Source organism: Branchiostoma belcheri, unplaced genomic scaffold (genome assembly GCF_001625305.1).
Source record: "Branchiostoma belcheri isolate BF01 breed outbred unplaced genomic scaffold, Haploidv18h27 scaffold38, whole genome shotgun sequence".
Lineage (NCBI taxonomy): Eukaryota > Metazoa > Chordata > Leptocardii > Amphioxiformes > Branchiostomatidae > Branchiostoma > Branchiostoma belcheri.
The window spans coordinates 2418351-2445145 of NW_017803998.1; the positions used below are offsets into that span (position 1 = coordinate 2418351).

Below are 26795 nucleotides of genomic sequence, written 5' to 3' on the forward strand. Positions count from 1 at the left end.
AATAAGCGACGTTTTAACTTTAATTGATAGCCCTCATTATCCATAATGACAAAATGGAGGAACAAAATCTAAAAGCAGAATGTACTGTGCCTGCAAGAAACCCATACTTTTCAAGGTTTTTGTTGGATGTTTGGTCAACATGGCATCAGAATTTTGCCTGTTGCAGACAACATCTTTTCCGACACAACATTTGAATACTATATTCAGGATGCCATCCTTAAATACGTAAATACAACCTTAAACAAGACATTCTGCCAAAGTGCTATGCACAATACACTGGGGATTTGTATCTGTATCAGTATAGCCAGTATAACCGCCCCTCTGCGTAACACACCAGTCAGATTTTGCACTGATATCCATTTTAATAGAAGTTATGGAAATATGGTTCCAGTAGTACTAACTTGTGATTCTAAACAAAGCGATAAAAATAATCCCCAAATAAGGTGATTAATATGCCTTGTGGCCAGCTTATTAAAACGTCTAATTGACCCATACATTTTTGTCAAACATACTTCATCTATTATCCACATTTTTTTACTGATAAATCAACAGACAGTCACTGGAACTAAAGTGATATATTTTGAGCCAGGAGACCCAATTAAAACTCAGCTCTGTCAGTTGTGATTTTGACAGAGCATTTCTTGTGCCGATGTCTAAAATTCTAATGGATTCTGTTTTGTGTTTTAAAGGTATCCAATGCAATTTCAGGACAGCAAAGCTTGATTTTTAACATCAATTTTCTGTTCATTCTTTTAATGTAGTAAGTTGAATCAATCCTATCCCATAACATATTGATATCTGTGAAGCAAAAATGTATCATTGGCTGCTTCTAGCTACCAATGATGCTGAAATGATGCTGAAAATGTGCTAAGAAATGGCATTAAATGTCAATATCAGACAGATTTTCTCATCCAGAATACTTTTTATTTTGCTGCCTAGAAATTGCATTGGATACCTTTAACCATTAGCACACTGAAGTTGTTGCTAGGCTCTCTATTGGTTATGGGTTATAGGCATAGGAAAGATGTTCAATGACTGGCTTAAGCTTAGGCAAAGACCCTCAAAATACCACTAACTTAAAATTTGACATACAAAGAAATCTAGGGAGGTCTACTAATTCTGAAGTAAAGATATTGCAAAGTAAGAATATTTATGAAATTATATAATACAAAAATCCAGGTTATTATACAGTCTTTAAATCATGGTTAGTATCCAGAATCATTCCTTCAATGATAAGACATTGGTACTGAAGAAATGGGACACTTTGTTCCTGAAAACTTTTATTGACTGTTGCTATTGAGAAGTGATAGACTGTAACATATACATTTGTTACATTGGGAGAGATTTGACCATATAAAAAGAGTGTAAACAGGGAGAATATTAGAAGCATGACAGCTCAAAAGACTTTATCCCATAGTTAACAGCAGATTTAGTACAGCAGTCCTGCGTCATACAGGGGATAAAGCCTTACTTTTACATCTCAGGACCAGAATAAATCCTGGTATATGGTGAGTGGCTAGAACCTACAAGTAGTTTAAATCGTACAGAGAAGCCACAAACCAAAAATTATGACCCAACTCTAGCTCAACCTCAACAGTCCATTTATACTTGCTTTGCTATTAACTACATGTATCTTGTTTTTTTTCACAGCAGTAAATTCAACTGATTCATAGTGAGTGCAGGAGTGAATACAAGTATAAACTTTTATACAACTTTTTATCACAATTTTCTTCAGTTTTGAGTATCAGTTTTGACTCATCCAAGCAGAGGTTACTATTATATAGGCTAACTTTTGACGTTTTAAGGCATTTTTCCATGTTTAATACAAGCTTTTATTAGTATACCTTGAAGTTCCTTAACAAACATGTACATATGTAGATGGCCTACACAAAGCAAGCCTTATATATATACCTAATTGCCTAATTAAAATTTAGTTATTCTCTAATAACTACGGGTAATTAGTAGGTATCAATTTGTGCAAACGTACGTTTGTAGCTTTGACCATTATGCACATGAAAATCACACTTTTATTTCAGTTACTTGTACCAAAGTGCTATATTATAACTTTAAAGATAATTACATTTGGGGCAATAAAATGTGATGACGTCATCCATATGGTCCAAAAATCATATTCATAACCCTTTTGTACCCAGGTATCAATATTCAGTACAACTACAGTTCTTTCTAAATTTCTTTGTGAGAAAACGATGGAAAGCTAAAATGCCAAATTAGCCAGGGAGGACACCTTAATACAAGCTTTTATTAGTATACCTTGAAGTTCCTTTACAAACATGTACATATGTAGATAGCCTACACAAAGCAAGCCTTATATCTTTCCAGAAAATCTACATCGCACGCCAGTTCCATAACAGCGGTGAAAGATAAGATCAATCTGTGGGAAAAACTTTTTATGTGTGTGTAAAATGTGGACGGCTGTTAGGCGCGATTAGTGCGCTTCACATCCAGGGGAGCAATTTGTCAACTCCGTGCAAATCCACAAACAAGAAGAAAACATGATCAGATAAGGATGCACATTAAATCACCGCAACCCCACCCAGAAAGGTGAGCCCCGCTTGTCATTAAACCCGCAGAAATGTACATGTAACTACAGACCGCTAAATGACGAATGTTTGCTTGATCTTACCACGGGGGTTATTTACAAAGATTGATCGTTGTACGAGTAACGTTATTTTCCCGCGGGCGATATCAACAGTCTGCTTGCCGACGTGATGGCGTATAAATATCCGGAGAGGTGAGCGAACAGATAACTGCTCGGATTTTGCATTAGGCAGATGGTTGCTTCTTCATGTATATGGCGTATCATGTCACATGTACATTTATAATGCGCACATAAAAATGGTATTTTTCAGCATCTGCTCTATTACAAATGTATATGTATCTTCTAACAGTAACTTTCATAACTGCTCGGATTTTGCATTAGGCTGATGGTTGGTTCTTCATGTATATGGTGTATCATGTCGCATGTACATTTATAATGCGCACATAAAAATGGTATTTTTCAGCATCTGCTCTATTACAAATGTATATGTATCTTCTAACAGTAACTTTCATAACTGCTCGGATTTTGCATTAGGCTGATGGTTGGTTCTTCATGTATATGGCATATCATATAGCATGTACATTTATAATGCACACATAAAAATGGTATTTTCAGCATCTGCTCTATTATATATATCTTCCATTAGTAACTTTCATAACTGCTTGGATTTTGCATTAGGCAGATGGTTGTTTCTTCATGTATATGGCGTATCTTACCGCATGTATATCTATAATGTACTGTTACACATAAAAGGGTACTTTTTCTATTTTCTCTATTATCTTCCAACAGTAGCTCTCAGACACATTTACACATACAAATGTACCTTCAAACAATTTAAAATGGTGGTAGAGGCAATAACATTGAAGCTACATTTGTATGAATCTGCAAAAAAGATGTTACAGTAAGGAATTTTAATCGTGTTATGTATGTGCACCACCGTGTACATGCACATGTACATTTTTGTACATGTACAATGATATCATAGGGATGAGCGTTCTAAAAGACAGGCATGCTGGTGCATGCAATGTTAATATAATAACTTTCAAGCTGGATTTTAACACTTTCATACGAGTATTCATGAATTATCCATCTACAATGTATGACCTATGTGACAAGTTTTCATCATATAAAATTGATCTTTAGGTATCCTCTAATGGTTAAAAAGTGCCTTATTTTCTTGTCTTATCACGATTTGCATGTGTAATGTCAAATTCTTGTGTCACAGTTAAGTATCTCTAGAGAAGAAGAATTATCATTTGTTTAAGTTGGAAATGCAACACATTTAACATATCGAAATTAACATTCGACTCATGAGTGTCTGCTAATTCCACAATCCATAATGATGTGAGAAGACATGGGTATAATTAAACTGTTAATATTCACTCTCAGACTAACTTCAGCTAAGTATGCTAACTACATTTGTATTTTGACTAGTAGAAAATGTGTCCTTTTCTTTTGAGAACACTTTTCAAGGCTGGAAATACTTCTCAATTCCTGAAAGATGTGACTTTTACTCCAAATTTTGAACCATCCAAATATAGAATATCTTCAGATCAAATATTTTGTGAGAATGTATGTTTGCTTTCAGTCATGTGTTACTCCAGGGCAAATACTGTATAATGGGGCCTGATAGCAGGATGAGGTGGGGTTGTGTTTGGTATTGATTAGTTGTCATGTTTGCCGCCCATATGTGCCTGTGATGTCGACCGGTAGGCTTGGGGGTGGAACTGACAGCTACCGTGGTGAATTCTCGCTGTGAAGCGTATCTGTTGTGCTGGGAAACAAATCTTTTGTGCTGTGAAGCACATTTGCTGTGCTGGGAAACAATATCTGCTATGTGGACTGTGAAACACACAGTGTATCTGTTGTGCTGTAAAATGACTCTGTCGTGCTGTAAAACATATCTTTTTTGCTGTGAAACATATCTGTTTTGCTGTGAAACGTATCTGTTTTGCTGTGAAACGTATCTGTTGTGCTGTGAAACGTATCTGTTGTGCTGTGAAACATATCTGTTTTGCTGTGAAACATATCTGTTGTGCTGGGAAACATTCTGCCACATGTCATACATGTAGACATGTAGAGTGTAGAGTGTATCTGTTGTATGTGAAACATATCTGTTTTGCTGTGAAACATGTCTCCTGCTGTGAAACATATCTGTTTTGCTGTGAAACATATCTGTTTTGCTGTGAAACATATCTGTTTTGCTGTGAAACATATCTGTTTTGCTGTGAAACATATCTGTTGTGCTGTGAAACATATCTGTTGTGCTGTGAAACATATCTGTTTTGCTATGAAACATATCTGTTTTGCTGTCAAACATATCTGTTTTGCTGTGAAACATATCTGTTGTACTGTGTGACATCCCGTGTAGAACAGGCTGAGCCTAGATTAATCCAAATTCATGTCATTGGTGGAAATTCAAACTTTGTTTCTTTCAGCCTTTAATGAAGTCGTTTCAAGTGGCTTCTTGGTAGGAAGCAGCTTTAATTGGGCAATAATATGGTGTCTTGGGGAGTGTTTTATTTTCTGACAATCAACTGACATGAACATTGTACACTTCTGGTTAGGGTTGCAGTCTTGGTCTACTGTTAGTTGTACTTTTTATTTAACGTGTGGAGAATTTTTCATGTACAATTGACCTGCATAATGTATATGTCATCTGTACTTCCTGGGGCTACTTAAAACTCCTAGACCATTTTCTTTTCCATGATTGGAAAATAAACTGTTCTCCAAGACTCCAACTAAAAATAAAATTGACTAACCAGAATTTTTCACCAAATCTCTTAGTGTTCATCAACTACCTGACCCTTAACCAGCTAAACTTTCTACAGGCAAAAACTTGCTACAGTCCGAAGTAAAATCTATCTGCTGTGCTGTAAAATATATACTGTATCTGTTGGAATATATTGTATATACATGTAGCAGACTAAGTGAATGTACATGTAGATTCGATCTTCAGGGATACTATGTTGTAAAAAGACATTTGTTTTCGACAGCTACATGTACCTCGCAGATGTTCCAACTTAGATATTTGCTTAACTCTTGTAAATCTTTCAATGACAGTTATATTGAGTTTTAACATCTACATGTAATTAGGATTGACACACACAGTGGCTCAGGGGAAAAGTTTGTTTTCTGAACTACAGGGATATATTGTACTCTAATTGAAGATACTGTAGAGTGTAATTAGACCTGTGCCCTGTGAGGCATGACAGATGTACACTTTGGGGAACTGTTAACTTTTCTTAATATTACACATCTGAGGTACACCTGTTTGGAAAAATTACACTATAAATCATCAGAATATTTATTTCAGACGACAAAAATTAATGTCAATTTATTCATGTTAGAAAAAATATGTGTAGGTGTGGCCTAGTGCAGGAAGTGTAGTGTTGATTCAAAAGTTAGGTCATACTGTGAGTCCAACAATGGGGTTTCAGGTGCGGCCCTTGAAGTGATATAAATTTTGTATAGAAGATGTGGAAAACCCCTAAGACATCCACATGGACTTGAGAAATTCTAGCCACAAAATATCACACTGTAGAAGCACTCCTGGTACTATGGATAACATGTTTGCAGGTGGAAATGCAACAACAGTGTTAGCCATAACTTTCAAAATTGTAAGTTTGGATTCTTTACCTCCTCCCTGCCATAATCAGAGCAGTGGAATAACCCACAACTATCTCTTTTTTTTTTCAAGTTGTTTTATCAGACCTTCCAAAGAAATCGAACAGTCAGACATCAATCGAATTACACAAAAACAAATCAGTTGATCAAAATTCCATTGACTGAATCCAATAGACTGATTGGTAACCAAACCAACACACAATCCTTAGTGTCTGATCACTGAGATTTCATTCTGTGCATTTATTGAATTAGCATTTGGTCATTATTGATTCCAATTGTAGGCTAGCTTTGGGTAGTATTGGTCCTGTTTGTATAATGTTTTGGGGTTGTATTGGTGCAATCAATTCAGGTGCACAATTCATACAGGCCTCACTTGCTTGGAGAATGGGAGAATTTTTAAAAACAAGCAGAATGTCATTAAGAATTGACTGTGATGCCCCTTGTTTTTTAGGCTGCAATTTTGTCTTTTCGGAATATCATCAAGATTACTGCATTGTAATGAACACTATTATCAAACATGTAATATTACAAGAAATGAAAAATAATAAAACTATACATTGAGTCAAAAAAAAAAAATAAAACAATATACTTCATTCATTTCTATGGTATGGAGTGAAATATAGCTAACTCAAATACAGTGAACTTAAGGTGTTAACTGAAAGTTAAGTGTAATCATAAGTAAATTGCCTGCCTGATTTGAAGACACAATTGACACCCTACAGCTGTATGTTCAACTCACACACGCTAACAACTTGTATGCGAGTCACGGCTCTCTCTTATGGCATGATTTGGGGGTACTTTTGTGCTTCTGTCTTCCCATACAGCCATAGTGGGCCAAATTTGCCTGCTCTAAATAAACTATCCAATTTTATCCTCCACAATGATAACAATTTTCTAACAGAGAAGAGCAGCTGAGTACATGGAAAGTACAGAAAAGTACAGTATTTTAAACAAGAATTTGGAGACCTAAGACCTCTATGAAATATTTACATCCTGTGTGATTGTGACCATTTCCTTTTTTCTCATTCGCCGTAGTGTCTTTTCCTTATCGTGCAAGGGAAACAACACTAGCTGTTAGCTGTCAAGGAGGTCATGTAACAAAAAAACACCTATGAAAATAGTAAGCGGTACCAAAAGTAGATGTGATTCACGACTTTTTCCTCTGGGACAGATTGAATCCAAGCATATCTATTATAACATGACCTGAGGGCCATGTGGAAACACAGACACACACACACATACACACACACACACACACACAGACATACCAAAAACAATACCTCCACTTTTCACGGAGGTAAAAATTCCATATCCTGTTTAACATGCATAGCGGGTTGCCTGAAAATTCGTCCTCCAGACTTGACCTCCTTGACCTCTAGTATTGTACCCTTCCAGAAATTGTTCCCACGATTTCCGTTGTTGCCTGCAAATTGCAGTTTGCAGGTGGGCATTCCGTGCCCTGAGAGCAGAAACAGTATCGAACAGTACCCCATGGAGCACAGGGCCACACATGGGCCTTGATTATAGTAACCCCCAGGGCTGTGTCCTTAACCATATTGACCTTACAAATTACAAAAATGGCCCCACAAAAACTCACGTATGAAAAGAGACTCTTTTGTGTTCGGTAGTCACAAAAGGTATTTACATGTAGGGAACTATGGGTAAATTCCTGTGGGTTGGCAGATCATTTCTCAGTCCCCGGGAGTGGGCATCCTTCCAAGTGATTTATGGTCCGTGCCATATCATGTCAACCCACCGGAACCCACGCGAAGGCCGGCTCTAAACAGGACGTACAAAACATTGCAATGTTCCAAACAAAGGCTTTAAAAACAATGCTCGAATTTTGAAATGTACGCAGGTGAGAGTCTATACCGGTTGTGTAAAAAGAAACCATACTGCCCAACTTTGATTTTATATTTAAAACAAATACATCAAAGAATATAGCAAACCATACACGAATGCAGTAAGATTTGAGAGTTGATAAAGGTATCTGATGTAGGTGCAACAAAGAACTACAAGTAGGTTTAAGGAGAAACAGCTAGTTTTACAAGTATTATTTACTCTTCAGTTTAAATTAGTACAGAATGGACATTCCTTGACAAAGACAGGAGTTGGTTGGTCCAAAATTTGGGGTAGTCAAACTTTTGGTGTTGGAAATTACAGCTCAATCTTGATTTGGAATGACTTTTACCAACAAAGATGAACTCTCAAGTTATGATTTAGGGTAGTCATTCCCTCGTACGTAACATTGTGCATGAATATAACTTTTCTTGATCCCGTCTGCCTGTGAAATATGTGTCTGCTAAAAGACGACCACAGGGTGACAAATTAAAGTGTTGTGTGACTGAATTACGCGGCTAGGAATCTAGTAGGATGAAGTCTGCCTGGTTGCCAGCACCTTTTCTCACCTCCCCATCTATCAATGTACTTATACAGATTAACATTTGCATTCAATAAGGTGACACCAAATACGCACAGGAATGAATTCAAAATGAGCTCTGTGAAATATGATCCCTCCCTTTCAGGAAATGTCACATAACTTTTGATGTATTTTACTTTAATATAACGTTAGTGCATCATAAATAACTGAGTCAGGACATTCTCATTGTATGTCCTTTTTAGTCTCTTTCAAGTCAGTTTATGAATTTTTTTTCCTCCAGAACTTTCATTGAGCACATTCCTGTTTCTAGCCATAGAGAGAAGGTTATAATCAAGTTCTTGGGGTACAGTTTTATTCTTTCGAATTCATTGTTTCCTATGAACAACACTGTTTGGCATCAAGCAACAGCTTCCATGTAGGCTATATGTGGTCTACAGCAGGGCTGTCTTCAGTTTTACATTTTTGTCTACCTTACTCATTTTCAAAGGCCAACGTTGAGGGAAATTTTGGAACTTATAACCTTCTGAAAAAATTCATCTTTAGAAGCAAATTTCCATTCCACAACAGAGGGATGGGTCCTGTAGACAGCCCTGACCCACAGTATTAAAAAAATGTAATTAGTCTGCAGTACAAGGTGCCCCTTCCGCCACAATCATTACATGTAACAACTATAACATCTTTAGCACCAAGGACAGGACATCCATGATCTGCGGAAATGAGCAAGGCTGTCTCCAGCTCATTTTTGTCTGTCTTGCTCATTTCTCAAAGTAAGCCAAATTTTGGAACTTCCAACCCTCCGAAATACTGTTTCACGCATTCAGAAATTTGCTTTTTAGAAGAAAATTTTCATCCCAGGAAAGAAGGATGGATCCTGTAGACAGCCCTGGTCTGCAGTTTTAAAAAATGTAATTAGTCTCGAGTGCAAGGTGCCCCCTCCGCCGCAACTGTCACATGTTACAACTGTAATGTCTTCAGCACCAAGGACAGGATACCCATGATCTAAGAACGTGAGTAGGGCTCCAGCTTTAAATTTTTGTCAGTCCTTCTCATTTGCGAAGCCCTGACATGAGCAAAATTTTGAAACTTTCAACTCTCCAAAATTCTATTTTACACACTCAAAAATTTGCTTTTTAAAGGCAAATTTCCATTGCTGGACAAAGGGACATATCCTGGAGACAGCTTAAAACAGTTTGCAGTTTTAAAAAAAAGGAACAGGTCCTGGAGACGGCCCCTGTCTACAGTTAATACTTAAAAAAAACTACAGTAAAAAAAATGTAATTAGTCTGTAGTACAAGGTGCCGCCTTCCGCCACAACCGTTACATGTAACAACTGTAACGTCTTCAGCACCAAGGACAGGGCATCCATGATCGCACCGTGTGTCACTTCTCCGTCCTAGCACCATCAATCTTATAATACCTTCTGTCTTCTGTTTCCACCACACCAACTTTACTTCCAATAACCAATTCTCGCTGGTCGCATTCAATACTGTCCACTTCATCAGTACCAAGGTCATTGCCTCTTCGTGGCTGCTAAAAGCTTTGGGAGCGGAGGCCGAGCTGAAGCATCCTTTGTGGTATTATTTCTGTCAGTCAGATACGCTGACTTTTGTGCTGTCAAAAATAGTGGGGAGGGGGGCAGTTGTGGTCATTGTGCATTAGTGCTTCTCTTTGAAATATAGCATCTTTGTGGACAACTTTGTGGCTTGTGGGGAGGGGGGCGGTTGGAGTCACTTAGTATTCTTGCTTTGCATCCGGGGGTAACTGCACCACTATAAATTACAGGGACATCTTACGGGACATGACTAAAATATCTACGATTCTGTTTTGCATTTAGCTTAAGCTTGAACCAGGTCCAGGATGTAGCTAAATGCGTAGCCTGTAATTGTGGGCAAAGGTGCGGAGGAATGGTTTGGTATGCACTACTTGCTGCAGATAATGGGCATTCCCACCTGACAATATGTCATTACCTTCTAAGTAGTGACAACAATTTGGCAACCTGGTATTTGCTTCTTTGTAGTGTTTAAAGTTAGCAACATTTTGGTCAAAAGACATGAAATTATTACAATTCTAGGTCATGTATGAAATCTAAACTGGGTGTATAATATTCTACTCCACTGTGTTCAGAATAACATCAAGATACAATGTATTCAGAAACTGACAGGTTAGCTTTATTGATGTAGAAAGTATGGTGTTGAATAAATATATTCACATATGTCACTGTGTGTGCATTGTGATGCTAATGTTGTAGGGATCCTTATCCTTTTAATTATCATTTTCCATATACCATCATTTCTATTTATTGGCATGCTGGGAAAAGTTCATAATATCATCTATGAGTAGTTTATCTTTCAAATCCACAAATTTCCTGGTACACAATCATACCAATATCTACTACCAAAAGTAATAAAAGTCATAAAACTCGTTGGTATCAGTCGAGTTATAATTAACTCTTTTGTTCTGAACAGCTTGCCATTTCTTCTGCAGCTCCGCTTATGATACGTTATAAGATGTTATTATGCTTATTTCAGTCGTGTAGTAATTACTAGGCATCCCAGAAATTCCCTGGAAATTATGTCACAAATTATCGCAAAGTTATGACTCTATTAATCATCATCTAACTGATATGAAACACCTTACTAATTTCAGCCTGTGTCTCGCTTAGGTGCGGCCGCCCGCTGAACTGACGGCGTCAACGAAACCGGAGGAATAGTGGGACAAATCGATGCCGGGGTAGCGTCCGCGTGTGTGTCCGCATAGACCTGCCATTCATGCTGCATTATCATCATCTCGTGTCTCCAGAGGCTGCTACTGAGGGGTTAAGTTTTAAACGTGAGGAGATGGCGGCCCAGTAGCAGAGGTTCATTACGACGGCGAGGATGGAAATATGGGACCACCATGTAATCTAGCTTCAGGGAGCATGTGATGAGTAATAAAGCGCATGCTGCAAGGGGAGATTGACTGCACTTTAGGGTATTTGCATAGAAATTAACATTTGTGGCACAAGCGAGGGAGATACAGCGAGTAACCATGGGGAGCGATGCGGCTGCATTTGCTTGGTTGGTCCTGCTGGCCGGGGTTTTGCTGTCCGATGGCTGCCCGCGGAAATGTACGTGCCCGACTCAGTACCTGGCGGTGTACTGCGAGGACACGGGATTGACTGCCGTTCCGGATGGCATTCCGAGTAACACGCGATTATTGAGTCTTCACAACAACAACATTACCGTCATCATGAAGGACCAGTTTAAACACTTGGTGGATTTGGAGACCTTGCAAATGAGCCAGAACAAGATTAGTGACATTGAAGTCGGGGCCTTTACCGGGTTAGACGCTCTCAAGACACTGGAGTTGTACTACAACAAGCTGGAGAAAGTGCCAAGCACAGCGTTTGCATACCTGCCCAATCTACGTGAGCTCTGGTTGCGTGGAAATCCGATCAAGAGGATAAATTCTTGGGCCTTTGTTCACGTGCCAACGCTGACGTACCTGGATATAGGGGAGCTGAAGGACCTGGAATTTATCTCCGACAACGCATTTCTAGGCTTAACCAAGCTGCGGTATTTAAACATGGGTGTGACCAATCTCAAGAAGATGCCTGGAATTAGGCACCTGACCAACTTGGAGGAGTTGGATTTGTCTGGGAACCCCATTGCCGTCATTGAAGCTGATCATTTCCAAAGTCTTCGAAATCTTCGCAAGTTATGGCTCACTTATATGCAGATCAACACGGTAGAAATGAACGCACTGGATGAGTTGGTGAGCCTGTACGAGCTGAACCTATCGTACAACAACCTCACCATGCTACCTTACAATTTGTTTTCGCCTCTGCCCAACCTTCAGAAAGTCTTTCTTCACCACAACCCCTGGAGGTGCCACTGTGAGATTTTGTGGCTCAGTCAGTGGCTGAGAGACAACATTCCTTCCAACCGCTCCTGCAACCCGTGCGCGCAGTGTGCGTTTCCCGACGAGCTACGCGGAACCTACATCGGCGACGTGTATGATTCCAACTTCACGTGCGCCGTTCCGATCATCGAGACCCATTCGCGGGATATCAACATCACGGAGGGGAGTAACGCGGAGTTGCGCTGCACTTCCGGCCGGGAAACCGCCATCTCTTGGATAACTCCTAACGGGACCACCGTTACGCACGGATCGTACAAGGTGAAGGTGAAGGTTCTGAGCGATGGGACTCTCAACATCTCCAGTGTGACTGTCAGCGATTCTGGCAAGTATATATGCGTGGCAGAAAACCCTGTGGGGAATGCTACAATAAGTGTGGTGCTGACTGTCAATGGCACTGGGAATATATCCTTCACTGTGACCAACAAAACTATGCCTGGAACGGAGAGTTCCTTCAATTTGCCTACAGATTCAGCCAAACCAAAACCGCCGCAGTCCACGCCTCCGAACGTAAAGGAACCCGAATCAGAAGGGACTAACGGCATTCCGAAGGTAGACGATGTCATTGTTACAACCAAAATCATCATTGGCTGCTTTGGTGCCATAACATTAGCAGCCATATGCTTACTCATTGTATACTACAGGATGCAGAGGAAAAAGAAAAAGAAACCGAAGCCGCAGAATCGGTCGTATTATAAAACAGTAGACCTAGTCAATATAGATGAGCTATGTCCAGACAGCCCAAACTCGATGGGAAAGTCTATTAACACTACGTCTAACTCGTTGAACACTCACACATCTTTGTCTATGAACAACATGAGTACCTTTACATCATTGCACACACTTCCTCACGAGAACTCGTCTCAGACGCTTCCACGAGACGGAACCTTGCACTCTATAACAAAAGACGGACTCCTGCATAACCTTTCCGACAAGGCGATCGCCACGTACAACACCTACGCCACTCTACCGAGGGATCCAACCACAGAGAGTATAACAGAAACACAGTTGTAGTAGTTACTCAAAAGTGCAACCTGTGTTATATAAGTCATAGCATTAGCTGACTGTGACGGGCAGTTACTTCTTCTGTACATAATGTATGTATCTCGTTCAATGTATTTTTGTGTCTAATGCAGCAACTTAACCGTGGCGCTAACGATTCATCATTATACTGTTCCAATGTGGTGCGCAAAGTTACTGGTTATAGAATTCAATTTCAATGAAATTGTCCCTATTGCCACAATTCATGGGGTACTTAACAAGAGTGGAAAAAAAAAAGACTGTGTCTTTTTAAAGCAGTGCAGTCAAAATATTGTCCAGTGCTGGTTGTAGAAAGATTTTCCAGGTATATACTGTTGCTGTGACGGACATATTTGGACATCGAAGTGCGGTGCATGTTTGTTATTGAGTTTTATGAGGATCAAATGTGTCAAATGTCGACAGATGAAATGATTTCTTTTTTTGTGACTGCTTGCAAACCCTATTACCTAACACAGTGCGTGTCGCAACAATTTACCATCACCGAGCCTATTGCCAACTCGTAGTAATAAAAGGCATTATTGAAGCACATGTAAATGTATAAGGGGTTCTACATGTGTACCTATCCGAAAACACCGACAATTCTGCCTTTTTTTCGATGACTTAAAGATATGAATGTGTCAAACGTGTAGAAAACAAGCATACAAAACAGAGGATCATATTTTGATATTTCCGACGTATAGATACATGTAAGTCGAACTAGGATGCCACAACACCAGTGGTAGAAGTGGCTGTACACACAAAACCTGTATAGAGAAAATGTCTTGCATCAAGTGAACTGGTAATATATTGTTCATACATGTACAACTGCTTCACCTTTCTTATTACGGCAGTAGTGTAGAGTTTATAACCGACACTAATGTACCAAATATACATGGGGGGCACGTATCAGCCGCCTTGATCCTCCGGAGCGTTGGGACGTACGTTTTCCGTGATTGATTACGGTCAAATACCCACTTGTCGATAGTGCGAGAAAATAAACCATAATTTTCAACATCAGCAGTCGATAATCCGACATGACTCTGATTAAGTCCCAGGAGATATGCCCTGTTGATGCACCGTTCTATAATGTCAATATGTTGTTCTCTGGGTTTTCCTGGGAAAGAATTGACTACTGGTATTCCGGGTGGGTAGACATTTAATGACTATTGGCTACACGCACGTCAGCAATCCTTATGGGGATGAAGCAAAAATTTTATGAAAGTCAGCACTAAAATTACACATTTATCAGGTGTTTACCATAAAAAATTTCCATATGTTGGAAAAGATAATCTTTCTTAAATGAAGAAAATTTACCAGTAATAAATAGCAATCCTTATGGGGACGAAGCAAAAATTTTATGGAAGTCAGCACTAAAATTACACATTTATCAGGTATTTCTCTTGGAAGAGATTATTAAAACTAAGAAAAATCTCCATTTGTTGGAAAAGATAATCTTTCTTAAATGAAGAAAATTTATCAGTAATAAATTGCAAGCCTTTTGGGGAGGGGCAAAAATTTTATGAAAGTCAGCACTAAAATTACGCATGTATCATGTGTTTCTCAAAGAAGAGATTATTAAAACTAAACCCCAATCCTTTTGGGGAGGGGGCAAAAATTTTATGGAAGCCAGCACTGAAATTACGCATTTATCGTTTTTTTTATCATAGAAGAGACAATTAAAACTAAGAAAAATCTCCATATGTTGGAAAAGATAATCTTTCTTAAATGAAGAAAATTTACCAGTAATAAATAGTTACCAATCCTTTTGGGGAGGGGGCAAAAATTTTATGAAAGTCAGCACTGAAATTACTGCATTTATCGGTTGTTTATCATAGAAGAGATTATTAAAACTAAGAAAAATCTCCATATGTTGGAAAAGATAATCTTTCTTAAATGAAGAAAATTTACCAGTAATAAATAGCAATCCTTTTGGGGAGGGGGCAAAAATTTTATGAAAGTCAGCACTGAAATTACGCATTTATCAGTTTTTTTATCATAGAAGAGCTTATTGAAACTATTGAAATTCATTACTGTAATTCCTGATTTGTTCACTGTACTGATAAGTTCACTGTTTTCACTGTTGCTTCTGTACAGTGAACTTATCATTACAGTTAACAAATAATTCCTGGACTTTCTTTTTCCTACACCTGTCACCACCGTGAACATATAGTTCCGTGAACATGTCCATTTTTCTCAGACCGTGAAATTTTGCTACCGTGAACATAAAGTGAATTACAGTACCTCCATAGTATATTGGAAATTTAAAGATAATCTTCCTGAAATGAAAAAAATGTAAACGAAGACGACAGAGACTTGTAATAAATGTTATAACGAAACCATGCATGTCTTAAGTCAATAAACGACTTGATTGCAACAGTAACATTGCCCACTAATTAGGTACCTACTTTAGCAGAAATCCCCTAGGAATGGATTTCTTTCGCTCCGAGTTCTGTTTGGCTGTTAGCCAATTCAAATTAAAACTTCCTGTATTGTTACTACATCACTGCAGGCAGTTATGTTTTGCTTTCTCCTAATTGGGCAACAGATAATTTTTTTCCTTCTTTTACATTCTGGACATATTTGTTTGATTTGATTCCATTTAACTGTTATCCAATTCAAATTAAAACTTCCTACTGTTTTTTTTTAAATATTGTATATACAGCATTATATACATGTAGTACAGTTTTATTCTGATTTTTTTTAACTGGGCAACAAGCATAATACATTTACATTTTATGAACAATTTTTCCTTTTCTTGTATTTTGTGCATTTTTTGCCTTTGTTGGAAAGTTGCCTACTGAGTCCAGTAACTGTGTTAAACATTAAGCCAAGAAGACATCCAAATAGTACAGTGATGAACTTAATTCCAACACAATGGTACACAAGGATCAAATTTTCAATGACCACTGTCGCCTTCATCAGGACAATAATTTGAACCTTGTGTACCATTTGTGTTGGAGTAAAGTTCAGCATTGTACTATCATGATTACTACCAACACAGATGAAGTTCCATGATTAAGACTGTTAGTAAATGGTGGGTTTGGCTAAGGGAATCTTAATTGAAAGATGCACACACACAGCAGCGTTCTCACCAGGATTTTTTCACAGCACAGGGGTCAGGTACAGAAGGGCAACTTTTGCAGTGCAAGTCACGTGTTGAGTCTCCAAAACATGACCACAGTAGGGGGTCGGGTATTCTTCCTGAAAAACTTTGAAACTCATAACCCCCTGAGACACTATTTCTTGCTTAATGAGGGACAGATTTTGTGAAGTTAAGGTTTCCCTTTGCTGTAGCTTCAAAAGTTATATTTTCATTTCTTGCAAGATTTACGACTTCAAGGACCTCCCCCCAAAAAACACCCCAATGCTGGTTGAAAGACAGGCAGTTCACGGCATTGGGGGTCCAAATCACAGCATAGGGACCCTATGCTCAAAAGGCCTGGCAAGAATACTGTACAGTATTAGCATAACAGCTTCCCTTCAGGTGTGGTTAGGGACAGACCTTTCTGCAGCAGGCCTGTAGTGAACATACAGCAACACCAGACATGCTGAGCAGTTCTACATGGCCAGGCTGTATCGATCTCTGTCTGCGAGGCACCCAGCCAGTCTGGGGTACGGCTCATCTCCCAAGCCCTTCAGAACCTTTATTGACATCACATGTTCCTCCTGCCTTTAATGTGTGGGCTAACTTTCACCATAATTGCAAATTTGGGCCCGCTCCCAGTAGCATGCAAGAAATTCAGTCCTAACAGCACAGAATGAGCTCATATATTGGCATAGTGGTGAGAAATCTTATCCATCTAGTTCTATAGCGTAAGTTTGAGGTCTCCAACCCCTGGTCTGTAGGTGTAAGATAAGGTGTCGTCTGTGTTATACAATTACACACTAGCTGCTTCCAATGCGGCCAATGGTGTATAGAGATCCACCTGAGACAACGAGAGTGATTTTAACGACTGCTCTGGGAGAGACTTCGTATCGGAGGCAGCAATCGATAAAAAAACTTGCAGGTCAACAGTTATGATGATAATGTAGGAAGAGGCCAGAAAGTTTTGAATTGTGCCCCCCTCCCCACTAAGTCATGCATGCAGAAAAAAATGGTAGCAAGCCGCTGCAATTGTCAGAAATGCCATAAGGTCTTATCTCAAATCAAGGCATTTGACTGTGACAAACTTGTTTAAGTCAACATTGATGCAAACGTAACAGTCATTCTTCACCTTTCAGGCAAAAAGGCAAGATGAGTTATACATCCTGACGTCAAGCAGAGTAGCTGAGTTTGACCTTATCACTCTTGCTGGGAGGTAAAAGGAAAAACGCTGCAGTTTGGGGCAACAGGGTGACCTTTGTTGGAACATGACCTTGGGTAAGTGAACATGGCAGCGGACAGGTTGATCGGTAACAGACTTGCCAACACACTCAGCAGTGAGTCTTATCAGCTTTTTGTCCCCCTGATAAAAAGTCTGATAATGTTTCCTGCTGGGAGAGCAGACAGACCGCAAAAAACTGCAGCTCTTTCCTGTCCAGATCATGTTCTTGATAAGATGTGGTGAGTGGGTTTTTACTGACTCCAACTTGATGATTTACTAGTACATAGGAGTGGGCTTACAAACCACACCCGGACTCACAATGGCAACTGAGGTCAAGGTTTTTGTCAAGAACAATGGACGAACATCATCATCACTATTATACATGTACTTGTTCACATACGAGACATTAAAAACAAGAGATTTCAAGTCTTTCAGGAAGTGTGCAATGTACATGTACAATCCTCCTGGGCTTCCTGATTTCCCCCATGTCGACCTCTAATTCCTGCCGTCTCCCTGGCCAGATTCTGAGATCTTTCACTTCCTGTCTGTCAATCTTCCCCACCCATGTGCTGGCACAGAATTCCCTGATTTCCGTACTTTGGCTTAACCTGACAAACGGATACACAAATCAACAGCTCAGTTACCCAAAACAATACTTCAAACAAGTACTGCAGCACAAGCACGTCTAACCATCGGAAGACGGGGAACAACAGACGATAAACCGGACAGTGAATGTGTTTAAATACTGGTAACAGTGTAGCATTTCACGAATAGCTGCTAACCTTGGAAATTACATGTATCTCATTTATTCTCAAAAATCATGATTGAAGACATCTCCTGCTGTCTTCCCTATTCTTGATATTATAAGACTCTTATTATTTCCACACAGGGGTCCCAAAATGCCTTAACTCAGAAATCAGTCCTTTCACACAGATATGGGATGCAGACTGCATGACAAACACAATCTCCATCTTGAAATACTGTAATGTCCTACTCTTCATGTGCACGCTTCAGGTCATAAAAGCCTGGAGCCCTCTAAAACATACATTCTCCATTCACTTTTGAAGAAGGATGTGTTTTGCCGAGGGGCAGTAATACCAGCAGATACATTTGTACAGATACAGGAGAATAGGGCGATACAGTGTTCTATATAATGTACATGTAAAACTGTAGGTTCTGAGGGACTATAAAGTTAATTTCTGACTTGATGGCAGCAGTTAAAATGATAAAACTCTCACACAAAGGAATACATGTAGGTTTGGCCTATGATTGGAATATCTCTTTAGCAAGAAATCATATTCTTCTTTTTGCATGACCACTATGCCTGTGTTCATACTGTAGCACAAAAATCAATTACACATGTAGGTACAGGTCCAAGATGCAGAATCACCATGGTAAGTACCGGTACTGTACCAATATAAAGTTACACTACCATAAGTAGCCTCATGCGACACAGAGGTGACCAAAGTGACATCTTCAGGGAGCATACATGTACGTAATACACAACAGATATTGTGGAACAGCCAGAGCATCGTTGGAAAGTAGGGATGCAAAAAGAAACACTCAAAATGTGGTTCTGTTTTGTTTAGATAAGACATAAGGCTACCTAATTTTTGTCAGGTTTTATTTGAATAAAGATTCTGTCAAGTTTATTACAGTTTCTATCATATTTGAAGAAGTTTAAAAGTTGCTCTGGTACAGCTACAGGTCTAGACCTGTGCCTAAACCTCTGTACCTGCACCTATGTTTAGGTACGCAGCCCTAACAGACACATTTGGTTGACCTTGCAAACAGCTCAGCTTGGTAGTGCACCCAGAGCCTCGTCCATGAACCAATTCAATTTACCTTCAGCAGCTCATTTGTAGACGGCCCATTCGGCACACGTCACTTACGGCGGCGCGGCCTCCGCGGCAGATCCCCCGTGGCCACTGCTGACAGGTGAGAAATGGCCGTGGCACATGAGCCATTCCCTAAAGCTACCGTGTTATGGGGAACAGATTCCAACTCATCTGTAGGCTTAAGCCCTTGCTCGCACTCTGTGTGCATGTGACGACCCTCTGGCTTTTGACTCCAGTCTGGGCACATAATACCACGCATTATCATAACCCTGGCAAGAGAAATTACATTGTGTTCTGTCAGAGTACAAGTCCTGAGGTCTCTTCATCTTAACACAATCTAGTATTGTGACAGACAAGAATTGAACTGGACATTCAGGGAGTAGTTTGTCAGTCTGACAATGACTGTATCCATGGATACACTGGACTTGGTCCATATGCCCTCTCGGCCATGATTTATAATTTCTACTAGTTGGTTTTTTCTATGGTCTCCACAACTGTTGATTATTCCTTGAAGTAACATTTCTGTCCACCCTTTTCATTCTTCTTAAGGATTTTCCAATCAATGGCATTCCTTTCTAGTTAATAGACTTCATTATTAGAAATTTGTTTATAGATAAATTATACATTTTGAATAATTTTGTTACGGAAGTTATTGAAGTTTGGTTTTGCCTAGAAATTTTTTCTTGACTCCTGCACCTTAATTTCTGGTAAGGGCAAAAATTAACAGAAAGGCAAAAGACACAAGTTTTGGTAGCGTGAAACATGGGCACAAATATACATGTAAGCATTACTCTATGTGTCTGGACTGTTCCATTTTTATCATTCAAGGAGGTGACATCACAGTTATTGTAAAACCCTTTCCACAAGAGCCTGCAACGACTAAAAATGACTGAAAGACTTGACAGATCACTCAACATATTTCCTAGACAAAGAACAAATTGTTTTAATTTTGTGCAATCTGTTGTTTTTTAAATGATACTTTTGAATCATGAATCATATTCCAATTACAAAATCATGGGAAACACAAATCCAATTTGGTCACTCAGTGGTTGCCATCTAGTGTAAGCTTGTAAGTGGGCCATCTACATTTGTACTTCAAAATCTACTTCTAACAGTGTGTTAAAATGGTTTTGACTGAAGATGAGGTGGGCAACTGCATTGACAGTACTGAATATTATATAATATGCCTTTTTGCACTCACTGTCTATACTCCACAGTCCACAGTTATGTACCAGGCTTTGAAATCTCAATAAAAACCTGTTCTACCCCTCTTCACGGCAGACGCCAAGTACATGATTCAATTTGCCTGCACCGAGGGTTCATCTGACTTAATCAAAGACAAGAGGAATTCGCTCTTTTCCCGACGTCTGATGCAGTTAAGTAAATGTCAGACTGGTGGAGGGAAATGCCTGAGTACATGCATCATCAGCTCTGCACTCTGGAGAATACAACTCCCCGGCTTAACCACTAAGGGAATCGCACTTCCCTCTGGTTTTAATTCCGATCGTTTAAAACCAAGTCACACACACTTCCTTGAATCGTTCACCTGTCTCCCCGTACGACCTTTATTGCCAAATTAGTGACTTTTATCTCTTCTGCCTGGGTTCCCACTTCCACTAGCTTTCTCCTTCCTACGCTAAACGTATTTTCCATCTATTTTTGCAAAGTAAAGTCTTGTTCTCACATTTTATGACCTAAAGGGCACAGAATATTGTCTTGAAACGGTTGAAAAACCACAGCACATTTTCTGTAACACCAACTTGTCAACATTTGCACACAAATTAAAGTTGTTTCCCTAATAACATACAGATTACAATGCCACAGATATCTTTGAATGACTCTGACCCTGACAAAAAAATGGAACTGTCCAAGGACATCACCTGCAGTGCCACCTATCAAAATCTGTGGTATTGCAGCCTTTTTATGATGCTAAATGCAAAGAAGAAATCATTCAGAATCTCCAGTCACTGGAAGCAATGACAGCAACTTGTAAGTTATGTTCTGATGAATACAATTGGTACATTTATCTACGACTACATCAAAGAAAGGTTGCAACTCACTTATTGAAACTAAAACTGCAATGCCAATACACAAATACAAACCATTCTTCAGTACCAAGGGCAAGACCAAACACAAGACCTGTTCAATGTATGAGATGATAATACAGTAACTATGTAAGAAAAATATACATTGAAGAATTAAAGAACTACTGCCACATACATACATTGTACACATGCCACAAATAGAAAAATTCACATCATTTACAAATTTATGTTCAACAAATTTGCCATAGGGGGATGCATAGGCCACAAATAAGAATTTTACAAATACATATAAAGCAAACTTGTAGAAACAAGGAATATAAATCTCAATAAAATGTGGCAGAATTCTAACTACGTGTGCGCAAACTGTGAAAGGAAGAACTACAACGACACCTATTTTATGACAAGACTGTATACATGTAGGTGTGTGAGGATGTAAGTCTACATCTAAATATGCTGTAAAAGCGGGTACCAATTCCAACAGGTAGTAAAAGATGTCTTCTGACATATGGACGGACAAGAAACCAATTTCGCCGGAAGTGTTACTCTGGGCGAGGGACGGGGATCCATCCATCATCGAATCAACGACGCACCACTTCTGCCACGCGGTGGGTTCTTCCCAATATCACAATATGGTCATCAGATAGAGGAAGGTATGCGGTCATTTTTCACCGTCATGTGGGTCCGTGTGTGTATGTAAACGTACCCTGGGGCGTTTTTTATCAGTTGTGCAAATTTACATCAAGCAGTTTGGAAAAGACGACAGAATGGGAACAGGGTTTGTAGTACACGAATGATGCACTACCTATCCTTGATATAATGATTGTGGATTGATTTAGAGCACAGGCTAGGACTCCAACATAAGAAATGTGATGGAGGAGACAACAAACATTGAAAGTGCAAGATATGGAAATGCCAGTGTGTGGGTGGGAGGGGGGCATCAACTTTTTATTCTGATTACGTTTTCTGAATTGTACACTAAATTGTACTATCCTTGAGATGAATGATTGTGGATTGATTTAGAGCTTATGACTCCAACATAAGAAATATGATGGAGGAGAGAACAGAACATTGAAAGGCAAGATATGGAAATACCAGTGGGTGGGTGGGAGGTGGGCATCAACTTTTTTTCAAATATAATAATATTATAAGAATTCAACTTTGATGGGAGAGGGGATTGGTTGATAACACAATATTTATATGTCCTTGACATCAATAACTGTGGATTGTCTTTAGGCTTAGGACTCCTACTGGAACATAACAAATCTAAAGAAGGGGCAACAAAACATTAAAAGACACGATACATGCAATGGTATTACATGTGAGTGGTAGGGGGGGACTAACTGTTTGAAAACATAGATTGTGCTAAACAAGACTTCAAGTTGATGGTTTTGAAACATACATTGGTTTAATGGCCACATCAAAAACAATTTTCATAATTCTGTCAGCTAATGTAATTTTGAGTAATGCTACAGAACAAGTTGGCAGTTCTGAATATCCAAGATGAATTGATGAAATCAAATGCACTCCTTGTGCTACATGAATGAATGAGGCAATCTACCGAATGTCCTTCCTCTATTCCTTGACCTTCTCCCCGCTGCCTAACCCCGTAACCAATAGAGAATTGCCAGTTAGATGGCTGTATTCAGTGTGCTAAAGGTGAAACCTGAAAGTGCCATGAGGGTGTGTCAGATAGAGATGGTGTAATGTCTTCTTGCTGGCAACAACTTTTGACAAAGGCCTTGATAAATTCCTTTGGAACTGACAACAAGTTGACACTTTTAACATTGACTGGGACTTAAAAAGCATCCAGTGTGGCATTTCATGATGGCAAAACTGAATTTTCAATAGTAATTATCTGCTTGTATTGTACCATAGTCTGGTTTTAGCTATTTACATGAATGGCAGAACCCCCAAAATAAAGGCACTCCTCAATGTAGCTTGTTTTGGGACTATTTCAAAAGCTTCAAGTATGAAATAATGATGAAAATGTGCTAAGAAATGACAATAAATATCAGATAGATTTCCTAATCAAATTTAACTTTTAAAGCTTCTGTAGGCTGGTATCGGTGCCAACTGATAATTTCACAATAATATGGCTTTGCAGCATTACACAATACTTTTGAGAGGTCAATGACTTTAGCAACTCAATGTGAAGAGCCAGGCATAATAATCACCCAGAGTTCAATATCCGCTTTGAAAAAGACAGATGTATCCAGCAAAATATCAAGTGGCAGGGAATATACAGAGAACTTCCCCCGCATACGTGGGTTCATGACGCATGAAATGCCTTTGAGAATTCAGCCCTTATGAAGCAATTCCAAGAACCGCGGGTTTAAAATGCAAAAACGTGCCTCAATATTTGACACAATTTCTCTAATGATCTGCCCTCAACTCGAGGTTAATAAATTCGGCATATCGCCAAACATCTCAGCGAAAGAACTCGGCAGCAAGCTTAGGCTAATCACAGAAACAAGATGGCAGACTCTCGTGAGAAATCATGGCGTAAGCGTCTTTTCTGACAGCGGAGCGTAAACGGACGGTTGTAAACATTAACGAGTCATCCCTCGTAGCGGGCGCCACGCCGCATCACGGAGGGAAAAAGAAACAAAACGGAATAAACCAGACCCAGATAAATTGCTGCCCATTTCACGGTCCAGCGATCGGCTGATTTGGGAAGCTGGAAGGGGGGAACATTACATGTGTATTGGATCTATGCGGGGAATCTCAAAGTCAAATATCTTCAGTCTGGCTCCCTGCTTACCATGTATTATGGACTGAGTCCCATTTATTTGTCCAGTAGATAAAATCTTGGAGAGAATGTGTTCAATAAAGTTAGAGGCCAACAAAATGTCACAGATGGCAGAACTATACATTTTGTGTGTGTAGTCTTCAAAGGAAAACTTTGGTATATGTATGTGTTATTGTTAAGAGGTACATGTATATATATATAATGTAGTAAGCTCTACCAATTCTGTTGCTTGTCGGATTTTTACAAATTGAAAGATATTAGTTTAACTGGTAAATGCAGTTTCAGACAGTAAATATACCGGTAGTCAGATAGAAGTTTTCCAACATAGCTACACGAGATGGCAGGACAGTTATCAAATAAACTTACCAATGGATTCTTTAATTTTTCTATTCTTATTATGAACGTTACATGTATGTATAATATTTTTTTTTAATCTTAAAGCCACCCTTTCTATTATTTTCTGCATTAACATGAGGACCAAAGAAAGAATATAACTGAAGTGTCAACTCAAAGATATTTCTGTTTGTAGATCCAAATAAAGACCAAGTTCTCCTTATATCTGCTACATATTTACCAGAAAATGTCGGATAAGAAATTGGTACGGCCCAACCAAGAAAAATCAGTATTTCAGTCACAGAAATTTCTTCATTTACCTACACAGTTACAGTACTCCATCAATTGATACAACAGAGATTTCTTCTTTCTCTGCGGGCAGGCTTGAAATTCATTTTTGGGGACAGGCGTACTGGGGTACACCATATACCATACCAGTAAGATAAGATAGAATGTTAGCAAAACCTGATTACAAACTATCGGTTTCTTCTTCAACATTGTGGGCACTCTGAAGTCAGTTGGTGCAATTTTTGGAGCTTTCAAAAATTCCAATGAACCCAAATAGTACAGTAACTGTAATTTCAAAATCTTAAACAAGTATACAAGAAAGGTTTTATTATTTTTCTGACACTTTCATGTAGATGTCAAGAGTATGCTATGTAACCTTTACATACGCAAACCTACAAAAATATTTGGGGGCACAGAAAAAATTGGGTGCACAGCTCAGATAACATCCCTGTCCATAATATCACCAGGGTCCATAATATCGCCACCTTCAGAAAAAGTGTGCTTTAAGATTTTTTTACTGCAACATACTTTTGGTATGCACTCCTGCACACCTCAAATTAATGTACATGTACCTAGGGTATGTTGCAGTAAAAATATCTTTTAGCACACTTTTTCTCAAGGTGGCAATATTATGGACTATGGTGATATTATGGACATAGTATACATTGTACACCCAGTATTTGAGCCCTGCTGTGGGGAAAACCAATCAAATTGGATGTGTGCATGTATGGCGTCTATGAAACAAAGTCGGTGTGGCCCTACCAGGTTTATCAATAACGTAACCTTGGACAAAGCCTGTCCATTTATTCCTACCCCATTATCCTTCCTGGACCACCTCCAAACCTTGCACTTCCCCATTTCTACCGGCTCCTAAATTATTCCGCAACATAATCCTTTTAGTGGGACCAGATCTCAGCCAGGTACATGTGTGACTAAGGCCTGAACTTTGCCATTTCGGGGTAAGTTCGCTGTCACAGTTGGTACAATTTTACTGTGCCGTGCAGGGATGTTACACATAAAACTTTTCATGCACGAGCTTCAAATCCAATTCTCGGCACTTAGAACGCAGTAAAAGCCACTCTCGGCCAGGGGTGATATATTATCAGCCAACAATGCAATTCCGCGACGTTAGGAAACGTCTGGTAAAAATGCGGCCCACGTAGCCGGCACATATTGTCACGTTCTGATAGTGTTATAAATTTCCCACGCCACGAGTCGTCCGTCTCGACCAGGCATGCTGACATTGACACCCGGCCAGGGTAAATAATGGAAAAGCATGGAAATGACCTTATTGATTAGAAAATAGGAACTTTGTATTATAGATGAGGGGACCCGTGGTGGGTAATCAAAACGTATCTCCAGTTGGGGTTATTCTGAGCTGCGTCTGATATAAAGGAGATTGCTTGACTGGTAATGTTTTTAAAGAGCATCTGGGACCGTGGATTTATAGTCGTAGAGTGGGGACAGGGCCGAGGCTTTTACGGCCGCCATCGCTAAATGATGTACCACGGTTGACGGTTCGACTTGACCTCGACAGCGACACCGCCTACGCAGATGACGCTTCATCCCACGCCGTAACGCCAACTGTGAAGTGATACCGCAGGACTGGTCAATTTTACAGTCAGGGTATCATGTTGGAGTTCTGGTAGGGTATCATGGTGGAGTTTTGGTAGGTATCATGTTGGAGTTTTGGGAGGGTATCATGTGGAGTTTTGGTAAGGTATCATGTTGGAGTTTTTGGAGGGTATCATGTT

At 39.3% G+C, this 26795-nt stretch overlaps 2 protein-coding genes across 3 annotated transcripts in view; one reads left to right on the forward strand and one right to left on the reverse strand.

The window, feature by feature from the left end:
• Positions 1 to 14513, forward strand: part of LOC109476609 (leucine-rich repeat-containing protein 4C-like) — a 72494-nt gene extending 57981 nt beyond the window's left edge. For both annotated transcript variants that reach the window (XM_019777600.1, XM_019777601.1), the window contains exon 3: positions 11230 to 14513. In XM_019777600.1, the coding sequence (XP_019633159.1) occupies positions 11595 to 13478 (1884 nt within the window). In that variant the 5' untranslated portion in view covers positions 11230 to 11594 and the 3' untranslated portion in view covers positions 13479 to 14513. The remainder of the gene's footprint in view (positions 1 to 11229) is intronic.
• LOC109476608 (staphylococcal nuclease domain-containing protein 1-like) overlaps positions 1 to 26795 on the reverse strand; it is a 168464-nt gene that overhangs the window by 112224 nt on the left and 29445 nt on the right. The gene's annotated exons all lie outside the window — the stretch shown is intronic.